The sequence below is a fragment of the Clarias gariepinus genome, chromosome 26 (assembly GCF_024256425.1).
Source record: "Clarias gariepinus isolate MV-2021 ecotype Netherlands chromosome 26, CGAR_prim_01v2, whole genome shotgun sequence".
In the NCBI taxonomy this organism is placed as follows: Eukaryota; Metazoa; Chordata; class Actinopteri; order Siluriformes; family Clariidae; genus Clarias; species Clarias gariepinus.
The window spans coordinates 21,446,069-21,460,058 of record NC_071125.1 but is presented as its reverse complement, the minus strand read 5'-3'; the positions used below and the strand labels follow the sequence as shown (position 1 = coordinate 21,460,058).

The following is a 13,990-nucleotide window of genomic DNA, read 5'->3' as shown; positions in this document are numbered from 1 at the left end:
TGAAGAAAACAGCAAGAAAAATGACAATGAAACTGATGTAAAGTGAGTCTCGTTTAATATATAGCTTTTTCTTTAAACCCACACAACTCTATATAATTACTAAAAACATGTACAAAAATCAAGCAGACGATCAAAAGGTTCTAATTTCTTTGACACTGCAGGGATGTGACTGTACTACCGTCTGGTTATTTCAAGAAACATGATGCTGTCTGAATCGTGAACTTAGAAGTAACAGATTTTTACTGCTCCTGTTTGAGAATAAATCTCATTAGTGCATTTTCTTCTCATTCAGAGCTGCCTCCACTTCTAGGTCCTTCTGTGCCTCTTCTCTCAACCGAGCCTTTCTCTCCATGTTCCTGGTGATCAGGCTGTCATGGCGACCTGCAGCCTGCAGGGGACAGGAACATATATTTTTGTTGTTTTGGTCAGTGACTGTCAGAAATGTTCATAGTATGTTGGTTTATAGCCGAAAGATAAAGAAGAAAAAGACACATTCACTGGTGACGCTCCAAATTAGACAAGAGAGACAAGATGAGTGTCCTTATGCTGCCATATGAAACGTGTTATGTAATGTCCGCTTATTGTCTACTTTTAAAGCGTCCTGTATGCAGGTATACCTAATAAAGAGGCAGATCTGTATAGTGCATTATAAGGAGAGGTATAATTGTAGGTGCAACTTACCCGTTTTCCCAGGACGATCATCCAGACGCAGCCTGCAAGAGTCAGGACGATCATGACATAGCAGGCCTTCACACGCACTCGGTTCCTGGCTGCGTCAATCATCTCAAATCTGGAAATCAATCAGTTACATGGATTGTTTATAAGCTGTACATTTTGAAGGAAAACCCATTACAAATGTGTCTACTGTACATTCACCGAATTGATTTTTTAACCCATGATTGATTATTCTGTGTGTATGGTAATTATGAATCCTTGAGGGCTGTTTCAGTTTGAAAATATGGTGGCTTTCAGGAGCTGGAAGCCCCGCCCCATTCACTGTGATTGACAAACAACAACTCTGTCACTATGACTGACAGGTAAAGAAACCAATCCATTTCTGTGCCTCCCAGACACAGGCCACGCCTCCTTCATCGTACAATGCAAAAGCAATGAGGATATTTAGGAACATTTCGACATTCTGAATCTCTTTAATGTCTAGAAAAGCATCTATTTACAGTCTGTTCCTTAGTTGTTTAAAAAGAGCAAGAGAAAGTGCATTCCATGTTTCAAGAGGTTAAAATGAAGCACTAAATATTTGAAGTATAGACTTTGAAATACCAATTTCTTTCACAGACTCAAAGTACTCAGACACTCAAACAGTTATTATTCATACCACAATTCCTTCTTATACAGTACATCATTCTTGAGTGCAAATCCTTTCCTGTCGATCACAGCCTGAAGTCTGGAACCCATGAACATCACCGAATGCTGTTTCCTGCCTTTAGCCTTGCCAGGACTTTGCTGCAAACTCGTTCAGTTTTGTCTTTGGCAAATAAAAAGCAGCTAAATTTAGTTGAGGTCAGGTCAAAGACTCGAGCCCTTTAAAAACATTCCATTGTTTTGCCTTCATTTGCTTTTTTTTGGTACATTTTTAAGTCACTATCTACCTCTAGTGTATCAATTCTGCAGCATTTGCTGAATCTGAGCAGAAATTCTAGCTTCTATACACATCAGAATTCATCCTGCTACGTCTATCAGGAGTCCCATCAGTCCACAGCAGTGAGGCAGTTCCACGCTGAGGTTAAATACGCCTTTACCATGACACTGCCTCTAGTGTCGGGTGTCTGACAGATGATGTGGTATGCTGTGGATAATGAGCCCTTCCTTTTCCTCATCATCCTTGGCTTCATCTATCTTAACAATATGGTTTTAGACTAAAATTTTATTTAAAAAATGAATAAAAACATTTTTACATGAAATCTGCTTCCTGGAGTTGAGACAGATTTTTGTAAAAAAAAAAAAAAAAGAAGGTAAAAACAGGTAAAAATTAGTCAGTTGGCAAGTACTTTGTAAGAATGTCCTGTAATTCCTAAAGAGTTAATGCCTTATGTTTTCCACACTTTAATTAGATCTTAAATCATCTTTGTTTTGGTGTCCAGAGGCAACCCCTATTCCCGTCCCCCGTCCCCGCCCCAACAAGACAACAGGAGCTGTCCGAATACTTATGGACAGGACTTTACACAAACATGAGATCTCCAGCTCTCCATATGAGCTCCATCTGTTCTTTGATCTCCTCCCAGATAGCATGAATTACACCAATTATGTTTACACAACGAGGACGCATGAAGTCATGTGACATGAAGACTTTTTATCTGATTATGTAACAGGAAGTGACCACTTACGACACAAACTGTGGGATCTGCTCCTTGGATTTGAAGCGTCCGGACCACACGAGCATCCTCTTGTCCATCTCGGAGGGACTGTAGCCGGGCATTTTGAACCCTGCTCTTTCTAATGTAAAACATCAAATAAATAAAATAAATAATAATAATAATAATAAAATAAGGATTAGTCAATCAAAGAGTGGCCAATGGTGGAATAAATCTATTAACAAGCCGTCATGTTATAACCAACCACACCCATTTAAACTAATTATCAACAGTATGTATGTATCCACTGTGATCTGCTTCACGTCCGAGAATAGGTGACATCTTATTTACTTTTCAGTGTCGCACAAATTATAAAGTTATAAGTTATTAATTACTAGAAAACGAAGGTTTTTCCAACTTTATTTGTGAAATAATATTTCATATTAAAGGCTTCGTTGTATTATAAATATACCGCTTAAAAATTCATAAATAGTCCTGGTTTGACTTGAACACCCTTCGTATGTGTATGCATCGTTCATGTCAAACCGGGACTAAGTGTTCCCTTCATTACTTATTTATTTTTAAGCAGCATCCTGTACATGAAACCAGTTGATCTCCTTAACCTTGTGTTGGCACGCATGGCTCCTGTGGTTTACTGCAGAACTTCCTCCAGCCGGATGAGTTCGGGGCAGACCTACGCTGCACCTGGCCTGGAGGTAAAACACAATAAAAACCGATGATCATCATGACAAGACATGCCAGGGTACTGGAGTCAGAATGACACAGCACTAATGTGCAAAGGTATGGGCAGGTTCACACGTTGTGACGTCATTAAATAGGAAGAGGAGGCTGCACTGCTGGAGTTTGGAACTCTACATCAATCAGTTATTATAGGAAATAAAGTATACATGTTCAACAAGAAGTAAGATAAAGTGAGCCTGATGGATTGTGTTTAGAATTTGGAAGAAAATGCCAACTTGACATAAACATTGTAAAAAATACAGGTTAATATATATCTAAACAAATAAACAAACAACCATGTGTTTTACAGTCCACGAAAGTTAATTAGCTATTAATTTGAGGTTTTTTTACATTATAGATATGTCATATTTTGACCAGAAGGAACAAGATGTTCTCTAAACACACACACACACACACACACACACACAAGCGTTACTCACCTACAAAAGCACTAAAAGCAGCACGAGATCTGCTGACTGCGTTGAAGATCATGTCTTTATGTTAAATCTTGATGCACAACGACTTTAAGTAAAGATCCTGTATATAGTAGTTTCCTAACCATTAAACACACACACACACACACACACTGCGCGCTGCGGTCTCTGTACTGAAGTCTGGCCCGGTTGTTGTGTCGGTAAATGTGTGCGGCTTGGTCTGTGCTGCCTTCACTGCTCCCGCGAATCTGCGTCATGGTGTGTTTTCCCACCCCGTTGTGTATTTTTTCTTGACATGATGTGTTCGTTTCTTTCACAAATAATTATAACTGATACTAGTGTTATATGCTACGTACACAAGTGTACACAACATTATTGCAGTGATATCACTCCTTTTGCCTGTTCAATATGTAAATGCTGAAAGTTGGATGTTCTGTTTATGAAGTTTTATCACAAGACTAATTTAATAAAACTGGTTGTATCAAGCGTAACGGACAATATTTGGGTTTGTTTTCCGTCTGATATTTAATTATAATCAAATACATTAGTGCCCATGCATTGTGACATCATGGTGTGCGAACGGTCCGCTTGTTCTTCTAAATATTTCTTTGGTCAGTTATATTATAATGTATATATAAAGTCATAATGGTATTGATATTTCCCCTATAAATACATGTGCACACTGTCCTTCTCGTGCGCCCGGTCATCGTTGCTTTGCAACTATATTTATAATTGTACCGTTATCATACAATCGGATATCTTAAACACTTTGACACACCTAGGTGCAGTGAAGGTACCTCTACAATAAAGGGGACCTTGTAGAGACAGTTAGTAGTCCGTATAGATCGCCTGTTTAGAGCGGTCATGAACACAAGGGCATTAAATAACAAACATCAGAATTACTCTAATTAAAGAAAAATCGTAAATTCAGCTGAAATATAAAATTATTGTTTACAATTTATATTAATATTTTAAAATTCCGCAATCTGGTCGTTCATATTTCTTTAAACATATGTTCATATATAATTTATATTTTATTTAGTCATTCAGTCATTTTAATATCTATTCTAATATCCAAATGAGAACTTTATTACTGAACATTTATCAATAATGTAGCAATTTAGCTAACCACAGCACTAGTGCGAATATTGTTTCCCCAACCAATATAATGCAGGCGCTGTTTGGACACCTATGACCTCTCACAGCTTTTGAGGACCCTTTAGTACCATCATGGCGGCGCCCGATGGCCCTCTGAATTGTGAGGACTTTTTAATGTTTCAGGTAAAAAAAGCTTTTGCTTTGTGATATTATATTTTTTTATTGCGAGGGATTCTATCGAATAAAAACTTGTCCTCGTGAGATTGTTGTTTTATTATCTGGTGGCTTTTAAACACCAGATAATAGAATAGGTTCATAGAATGGAGTCACAGGGTTGAACAGGGCTCCCTGCTGGGTGTGTAGTAGTGCACTAAGTAGGGTGTGTAGTAGTGCACCAAGTAGAGTGTGTTAGTGTGTTATTTCATTCCTTTTGTATAGAGAATTTATTGTCATTTAGGATGTGATCCAGCTCTGTGCAGGAGGCAATCTGCTCTGGCTTAAACCAATTTCTCTGTTTTAGGTACAAGTAATAAACTTTCATTAAATGTTTTATCACTTTAGGTTTGATTCACTCTTTGTTTTTCTGTTTCTCTCCTTTAGGAGGTGTTGAAGGCAATGCGTACATTTGACGACAGGATCGTCCACGCTCTTAACACCACCGTCCCCACGGTGTCCTTCTCAGGCAAAGTGGACGCCACGCAGACCTGCAAAGATCTCTACGAGTCTGTACGTGTGCCCTGGATCAAAACATATCATTCAGCTTTCGATCATATCATGTGTTGGTTTTGCATGAGGGAGAAACTTTATAATGTGTTTGTGATCCTCGTGTTGTGCATGTCACTTCCAGCTGATGGAGGCCCATAGGAGCAGAGACAAAGCAATAAAGACATGTATTGTATCAACCTCGGAAGCTGTCGGGCGGTTACGTGAAGCGAGGGCGAAGGACAGCGACAACCTGTCGATTATCAAACAGCTCAGGAAAGAACAAAACAAGGTAGTTTTGTTCTGAGTTTGTCGATTGTGTACAAGTTTACCTAGGATGTGTAGTTATCTTTTATAAGATTTTTTTTTTTTTTTTTTTAACTACTTGTGTACATACACCAATCACATTTAACATTAAAATTACTCACAGGTGAAGAGCACTGCAATGAACATCTAATTACAAGACTAAGGGGTGGGATATATAAGGTAGCAAGTTCTCAAAGTTTAATGTGTTGTATGCAGGAAAGATAGTTAAGCGTTAGGATTTTGACTCCAAAGCAACATAAAACAAAAAAACAGCAGGTCTTGTGAGGTGTTCCTTGAATGCAGTGGTTAGTACGTACCAAACTTTGTCCAAGAAAGAGCAACCAGTACACCGGTTGACGGTTATGGCTCCCAAGGCTTATGAATGCATGTGAGGAGGAGAAGGTTTATCGGTCTGGTCCAATGCGACAGAAAAGCTGAAAAACTTTCCTTCTGAGAGAAAGTTTTCCGAATGTACAGAGCGTCTCAGTTTACCCATGCTGAACCATGCACTCCACCTCCTACAATGGGCATCAGCAATAGACCAGGGTCAGAAGTCTTGTGGAGCCCATGCCTCAACGGCTCAGAGCTGTTTGAGTGGCACAAGCGGGACCTAGTTAATATTTGACAAAATAATTTAATGCTATTGCGAAGTTGTGTAAATTTAATAAGATTTTGTGTTCATCTATAGTTGTTGTGTGCATGTCTAACTGTTGGCCACCAGAGGGAGACAAATATCAGCACATGGTTAGATATGCAATCGTGGTCGTGTGCATATCTGTTTACTGACCACTAGGGGGAGACAAATCTAAGCACATAGTTCTCATATTGGCTATTAAAATTTACAATAAGAAATTATAAAGAAATAAATATCTTTAACATTGTTTTTTTTTTAAGTAAAATCTGATCAAACTTGAAACTTATTTTAGTTAGTTTTAATATATGGTTTTAATTGACCATTTAAATTGTAAGATTGTAGTATTGAAAATATTGAATCTGTTTTTTAACATCATAAAGAATAACTCTTCTTCTTTTTTTTTGCATTTGCCTTTAGTTAAAACTCATGCAGTCTGAACTGAATGTTGAAGAAGTCATCAATGATCGGAGTCTGAAGGTCAGAATGTCCACCTACTTAAATCTGTGTATTTCTGTGAACGTTATTGGTCTGTCTTATCCTTTACTTTCCTCCTGATTCAGCAATCTTACTCTTCACCTCTCACCCAGGTCACTGCCCTTAACATTTTCCTGGCTTCTTTTCAAAACACTCAGTAAACCACACTCACTAGCCACTTTATTAGGAACAATCTTATTCATGGGATTATCTAATTAGATCATAGACAGTCTATAATAATTCATAGTCATATAATGTAATAAAAAGAAAACTTGTCTACTTTCATGCATGCAGAATTTCCTAGTGTCTGTTGGTTGTAGTAAAACCCTGTATATACACAATACATACGCTATAGTCCACTCTATGTACAGTAACTAAACAAGCATTTATTACTATGTTATTACTTTTTGCTTTTAGTAGGTCTGCACCGAGAAAGTCTTTTGGCTTTTAACAATGTGAGTTCAAGTCAAAGCTGGACTTTTGTCTGTGCCAGAACACAGTTATGAGAGTTATAAAAACTCCCTTTATTTTTTCTATATAATCGCTTGTTACACTAATGCACTTATCCCAGTGTTTCACTAGTGCTTGGACACCATCATTGTAGAACGTTTTCTCAAAAAAGGGGAAAGTACTCCTGAGCCATGATCAGGCCGCTTCTTCTGGTCTGAAACACTGGCCTCCTACAAACTCCTTTAATGGCCAATACATCAGATCAGAATGTTCATGGGATGTGGCAATACCTCCCAGCTCAGTTCCTGTAAAATCCATTTTTGTTTGTTAATGACTGTTCGTAAAGTCCCCACAGACAGACGCGTCTTTTCCGCAAGTTATCCATCGCTTTTCAAGGATTAGGCGTTCCACTTGCTGAATGTTCGAATGAACGATTAAGCAGAGTCCGAGTCACCTCATGATCGTCGTTCACAGACATATAGGCTTCTTTAAAATGTTTGCACCATTCAAATGTTTAACTGCTAAGAGTCTCATCACCATATTGTGATTGAAGTCTTCTGTAAATCACTTTTACACCTTCATCCACCAGACTTTCATGATAAGTTTCGGTTTGACTTGTACAACCCTCGTTTTTTTATCCTCCTCTCATGCTTGCACATGCACTGAGGTCGTCTTATTATATTTTTTTCATTTATTAACACTTGTGATTGCTGAAGCAAAAGAATAACGAGTTCTCTCTTGATTCTCTGCAGGTTTTCAACGAGCGATGTCGAATCCACTACATCCCCCCTAAGACAGATTAAACCTCAGTGCCCTTTGGTGAGATCTACACTATACACCGAGGCTGCTGTGAATCACAACTGGAGTGAACTGGGTTGCTGCTCTGTCAGATTGTTGGTCTGAACTCCTGAGTTTCATCAGTAATGTCAGACTTCTGCTTTACACAAAATGGATTTTTATAAACAATAGTTTTTTTCCACTGTGACCAGTGTGTGTTCAGTTTGCTTCTCGTTTTTTAATTTACATTACGACCTGAATGACAGGTGAGATGTATGTGGGAATTGGTGGAAATTATATGTGAAAAATATAATTATTCGTGTCTAATTGATGTTCTCTACAGATATACAGAATGCAGTAAATACTTGGCTTGAAGCACAGTCCAATTTCCAGCATAAAAATGAAACACTTGAGGCCTAGCAAAATAATCAGTGATGATATGATATGGTGTGGCGTTAGTTCTTACCCATAAGTTGATTATGCTGTTTATGATTATGATGCTTTTTATCCATTTATAGTTGTGTTTAATGAAATGAGGCTTCCTTCAAACAAGCTCCATCCCTCCCTCACCAGCATTTCCCATAAAGATTGCACGACAGAAACCTCAGAGACCACACCAGTATAAACGCCTTTGTCCTGTCACTTTTACTCAAGACTCATTCCATTAATGTTAAACACACTTTTCAAAATAAAATTGAGTGAACACATCATTCTGGTTTGAATTGAACAAATATCCCATCTTTAATAAACAAATCACCCAAAGAATAAATGTACAAACAAATTCATTATTTTCAACATAATTTTATATTAAACACTGCATTTTCCTGTTTGAACACCGTCCCTGTCTGTGTATGTTGGTGCCGTCTCTACAGCATCTCCACGTTCTTGAACCATACTCTCAAAAGTATCCAGTGAACTCATCTTGGGCTTGGTCTGTCTGTTTTCACTGAAAATTCCATCTTTCAGGAACAATTGCTATTCATGTTGCTTGGAAAACAAACAAACAAAAAAAAACATTAGTGGCCATATTATTAGAAGAATAGAGTATCATGTGTATTTATTAGGCATCTGATTGAGTGCGTTAGTGCCGTACCACGATAAATTAATTCATCCCAGAAACCATGTGTGTGTTGTAAAATTTAGCAATGAAGTCGTCTGACTTTTTCCTCTGCATTTAGGGCTTCACCCGCTCTTTTAGGGGAAAAAACAGTCATTAATTATCAGCTTTGCTTTTAAAATGCTTAAAAAAAAAACTTAATGTGTTTTCTGTAATGGTTGAATTTTGGAAATTCATTAGGGTTTCTATCAGGTCTGGTGAGTAAAGCGTCTCAGCAAGAACATGGAGGAATATGAACATCAGACTAATTAAGGGAATCAAACACTCAAAGGTTGTGCTGTTTTTGCGAAGTAACAAACGGCATGGTGTGATAGTGCATATCATGAAACACATTTACTGTCACCCAAGCAAGATGGAATTGTCCTAAAACAGCCCATCCTAAAGTATTTATTTCTCCTCTTAATTTGCCATTCATGACAATTTTTTAAAATGTATTGGTTTATACTTTTTCTATCCTGAAGACATTCCCATGACCGAAACCAAAGCACTGAACTGGAGGCAGGTTTCACATGCCTTTTCACAACCGTTTACCATATAATTATTACATAAAACACATTTATAGTCCGATTATTATAAATTTTATTTACAAGACTGTACATGTTTCTGGTTTGTAAAAAGATGAATGGAGAAAATATGCAGCCACTCTGATTACTGTTTTCATCAGGTGTGTTTTATAAAATAGAAAGAGGTAAACACCAAGTTTGAATCTCTGCCAAAAAAGTGTCAATCATTTAATGTTAAACCATATTGCGTAAACAAAAAGAAGAATTATTTGTAACACAGACGCTAAGCAGTTGTTTTAAGCTGTCTCGTATAGGTGCTGATATAGCAGAACCCTGACTATATTAAAGATTTATTGGACATTTTAGCCTATTTATAGTTCCTTTTCTTAGCATTTATTTCTTAGACTGCATTTAGCTTTGATTACAGCAGACATTCACCATGGCATTGTTTTAATAACCTTGTCCAATGTAAGAACATTTATTTCCATGCAGAGTGGCATAGGTTTTTGGCTGAGATCTTTCACTGATGACGGTAGAGCCGAATCATTCAGTGGAGTCCTCTCCAGCACATCCCAAAGACTTTTAATGTGGTTTAGGTCAGGACGCTGTGGTGGCCAGTTTGTGTGTAATAATGATTCCTCATGCTCCTTGAACAATTCTTTACTCAGTTAGAGGGTCTTCAGTTTTGGTGCTGTTTAATTGAAAGAAGCTCTCCGACATCCACGCTTTAATGTCCTCCATACTTCATGGAGGATTGCCAATGACATGTCCTAATGGGAGCATTTAAATGTTAAAAAGGATTGGCCCAAAAACCGACCCCTGTGGCACCCCACAAATGACTGAGAGGGGCCATGATTTGGTATCCCCCAAGGCCACATTGTCAGCTCTATTTGTGCGATAGGACCCAAAACACTCTAGAGCAGTGCCAGAAAATCCATCTGTATGCTGTAGGATTGGTCTGATTGTTGTCCAGGGAGATCATAAGGTCTTGACTGGGGGATGAATCATCAGGGATGAAAAGCAGTTCAGTTTTACTGAGATTCAGCTGATGAGCTGTCATCCAGAATAAGATGTGACACGCTGAGATCCGTGTGGAAACCCGAGTGTCTGAGAGAGGAAAGGAAAGAATGAGTTGCATGTCATAACAATGGTATGAAAAGCTGTGAGAGGATATGACCTTCTTAAAAAGGGAAAGGATCCCATTTAGTGTGGATCATATAGGCCATTGTCATCCCTAAATGCTGATGTAATAGTCTGGCTAAAATAATTGCATCCAGTTTAGTGGATGTACAGTATTACCACAAATCTGTGATGCAGACTGGTGTCATAAAAGGATGGATTTTTTTTGTACATTTTTTAATATAATTTACTCTAAACAAACATATGTATTCCCAGAGGTTGTAATTTCCCTGGATGTTGAGAAAGCTATTGATAGGGTTGCTGGGAATACCTGTTTTCAGTATTAAAGAACTTTGGGTTTGAAGATAAATTTATCTCCTTAGATAAGATTAAGCTTGGATCCTCTCTTGCTTTTAAAGGACTTATTTGTAATGAGCTGGAGCACAAATTATCCCTATACAGTGAAACCTCGGATTGCGAGTAATGCGGTTTGTGAGTGTTCCACAAGACGAGCAAAGATTGTTAAGAAATTTTGACTTGAAAAACGAACAAGTCTTGGTTTACGAGTACCGAGTATCATGTATTACGCATGCGCTTCTTGTTTTGACACCGAGCATCACATGATCAAAGCTGAGCCAATGGTTTTTCTCTCTCTTGCGCTGCGGAATTGTCGGTAATCGTCTCCCCTGCTCGGTCTTAGTGTGCGTCTCTCACTGGTATAATCAACATCAGTGCACGTGTACTGTTTACTATAACACTGTGACCACGTGTGTGCGTGTAAAACAACTTTTATTTTGTGTATGTACATTTTTGTACAGCGCATTTGTACTGTTTATTATAACATGTGTGTGCACGCGTGTAAAGCAAAAGAAAGTTTCATTAGAGAAGTTAAAGATCCATTTATTTTCTCTCCCTGGGTCAACATGCCGTTGTGTGTGTGTGCGCGCGTAATTTGACACCGTGCCCCTTCAAACACACCCTCCCCAATCCTCCTCGCGTCTTCACAAATCTGTAAAACACACACACACACACAATCTCTGCTCTACACAGAAACATGCCTCTGTCGCAATTCTTTTCAAAGCTAAAGTGCAGGTTAATTAGTTTTTTATTTTTACTTTATAGCAGTGATTCCGTTAGCGTGCGCTCACGCGATAGTTGTTAGTGATGCTCCTTGCTAATTTTTCAGATAAAACAGTCTTTCCATTAATATGTGTGTGTGTGTGTGTGTGTGTGTGTGTGAGAAACTTAAGTAAGAGAGGAGGAAGTGTTACTGTGTAAGACGAGAAGAGGGGAGGGGCTGATTCCTCCTCCCCTCTTAGTTTAGCGTCACATACACACACACACAGTGCCTGTGCGCATAAACGGAAACAATCTGTCGGGATTTTCTTTTTATAAAGGTAAAGTGCAGGTTAATTTGATTTATTTTAACTTTATATTTTGTATTTGTAATTATTTTTATGTATTTATTTTTTGAGCTGTGGAACAAATAATTTGAGTTTCTAATATTTCTTATGAGGGAATTCGCTTTGGTTTATGAGTGTTTTGAAATACGAGCGATTTGTGCTCGTTATCCAAGGTTCCACTGTATGCTAATGACTTGTAGTTATATGTGTCTCATCCTGCAGCCTATTATTTTTAGTTGAACTTCAATTCTTTCTCAGGCTATAAACAAAATTTGCATACGGGTGAATATTAACCAGTCAATAACAGTGCTTTAACTTCAGCATCTAAACTTGCCAAACTTAATTGTTCTTTAAAGACTTTAAATATCTTAATTGTTCTTTAAAGACTTTAAATATCTTGCAATTACTGTGACTCTTTCTCTATCTGAACTTTCTCTATCTGAATTTTACCTTGGATAAAATCATAAGCTCTCTTCTCTGGGGGTAGGAATCTCCTAGAATCCAGAAGACCTTATTACAGACATGCAGATTTAGTGGTGGACTTGCTCTGCCAAATCAAATATACTACTAGGCTGCACATATTAAATTTTTTTTTTTTTTTTTGATAAACTTCATCTGAATCCCCATGGTGGAAATTAGAGTTACTGTCTTGTAGATCATCCTCTATGTTAGCTCTACTTTGCACTTTCTTCCAATCAAACCAGCTCAATATATTGATAAGCCAGTGGCACTTAATACACTTAAGATTTGGTATCAGTTTAGATGTTATTTTAAATTTGGAACTGTGTCAGCAATGGGTCATCATGGCATGAAAAGGTATCACACATTGTTATAATTTGTATGAAGACAGAGTCTTTAAAACGTTTTGATAGTCTATCCTTGGAGTAAAAGCTGCCTGCAGCTAATTTCTTCTGTTACCTACAAGTTCACCACTCCAAGTGCTTTCTTAATTTTCTTTCTAAACCTCACACGCAGCCCTGGGAAAGCCTGATGACATTTAATCTACATTTATTTCAGGAATATACCATTTTAATCGTATCACTTAGTAAAATCACTAAAACCAGGACTTGGGAAAAAATGAATTGGGATTGCAGTTGAGTGAGGAATGCTGGGAAAGAGCCATAGACAGGATACTGCGTCTGCCTCAGTCTTATTCAGTTTAAGGTTTCATGTAACAACCTAAATCATTTAAGTTTGACAAATATGCAAAAAAAAAAAAAAAAGGATGAGGGTACTTTTGCACTTTTGGAATTTCATGGTTTTCTGCATTCATTTGATTTTATAAAATGTGACCTGATCATCATCTAAGTCAAGTCTAAACAATATCTAAACAAATATAAAGTGTTTTATATAATAATTCTGATATTTTATGTCTTTATTAAGGACAACCATACAAAGTGATATTTGAAAAAAGTATATTAATCAGAAATAAAGTGAGTTATTAATGAAAGAAGCGGATAATTTATTTAGTCAAGTAAGTATTAAAGTACTAAAAGATGTAATTAATGATGCTGAAATTTACCTGTGTGACATTACAAATAAAATACAAATTCAAACACACATTCTGTTTGTAAGTGTTAGTGCCGTTTCAATTTTGTTTCTTTCCCAATAAAATACATGTGCAGAAGTATTTAATGGGCTTTGGAAGACTGTAGTCCACATTCCTCACCACCCACATGCACCTGTCAGTGGCCATCAGATACAAGTTATTATCTGAAGAAAAACATCTTGAGGTCTATTCAGTATAAGAGTGTATTTGTGTCCTACCTTGATGAAATAGATCGTCAAAGCTACCGCCTGTTTCCTGAAGGATTAGCAGTGAAGATCTTCCTGCATTTTTCTGTGTGAACCTTCAACTGCAAATTATTAATAACCATCATTTTTACTTTTATCAAGAAATATTTTTATGACTTACACACACAA

General features: G+C 37.4%; 2 protein-coding genes across 2 annotated transcripts; one reads left to right on the top strand and one right to left on the bottom strand.

Moving 5' to 3' along the window:
- Positions 1–38: 38 nt before the first annotated feature.
- On the bottom strand, positions 39–3,684 carry fam162a (family with sequence similarity 162 member A). Its single transcript, XM_053487616.1, has 5 exons — positions 3,491–3,684; positions 2,933–3,019; positions 2,343–2,451; positions 682–790; positions 39–388 (listed from the first exon to the last, which is right to left on the bottom strand). Exons 1-5 carry the CDS (start codon positions 3,540–3,542, stop codon positions 269–271), a joined length of 477 nt encoding a protein of 158 aa, XP_053343591.1. The 5' UTR covers positions 3,543–3,684; the 3' UTR covers positions 39–268.
- A 1,002-nt stretch (positions 3,685–4,686) lies between these two features.
- Positions 4,687–8,758, top strand: mix23 (mitochondrial matrix import factor 23). Its single transcript, XM_053488029.1, has 5 exons — positions 4,687–4,765; positions 5,183–5,308; positions 5,430–5,576; positions 6,642–6,701; positions 7,901–8,758. The coding sequence occupies exons 1-5, from the start codon at positions 4,715–4,717 to the stop codon at positions 7,949–7,951; spliced, it is 435 nt and encodes a 144-aa protein (XP_053344004.1). The 5' UTR covers positions 4,687–4,714; the 3' UTR covers positions 7,952–8,758.
- The last annotated feature ends 5,232 nt before the right edge of the window (positions 8,759–13,990 follow it).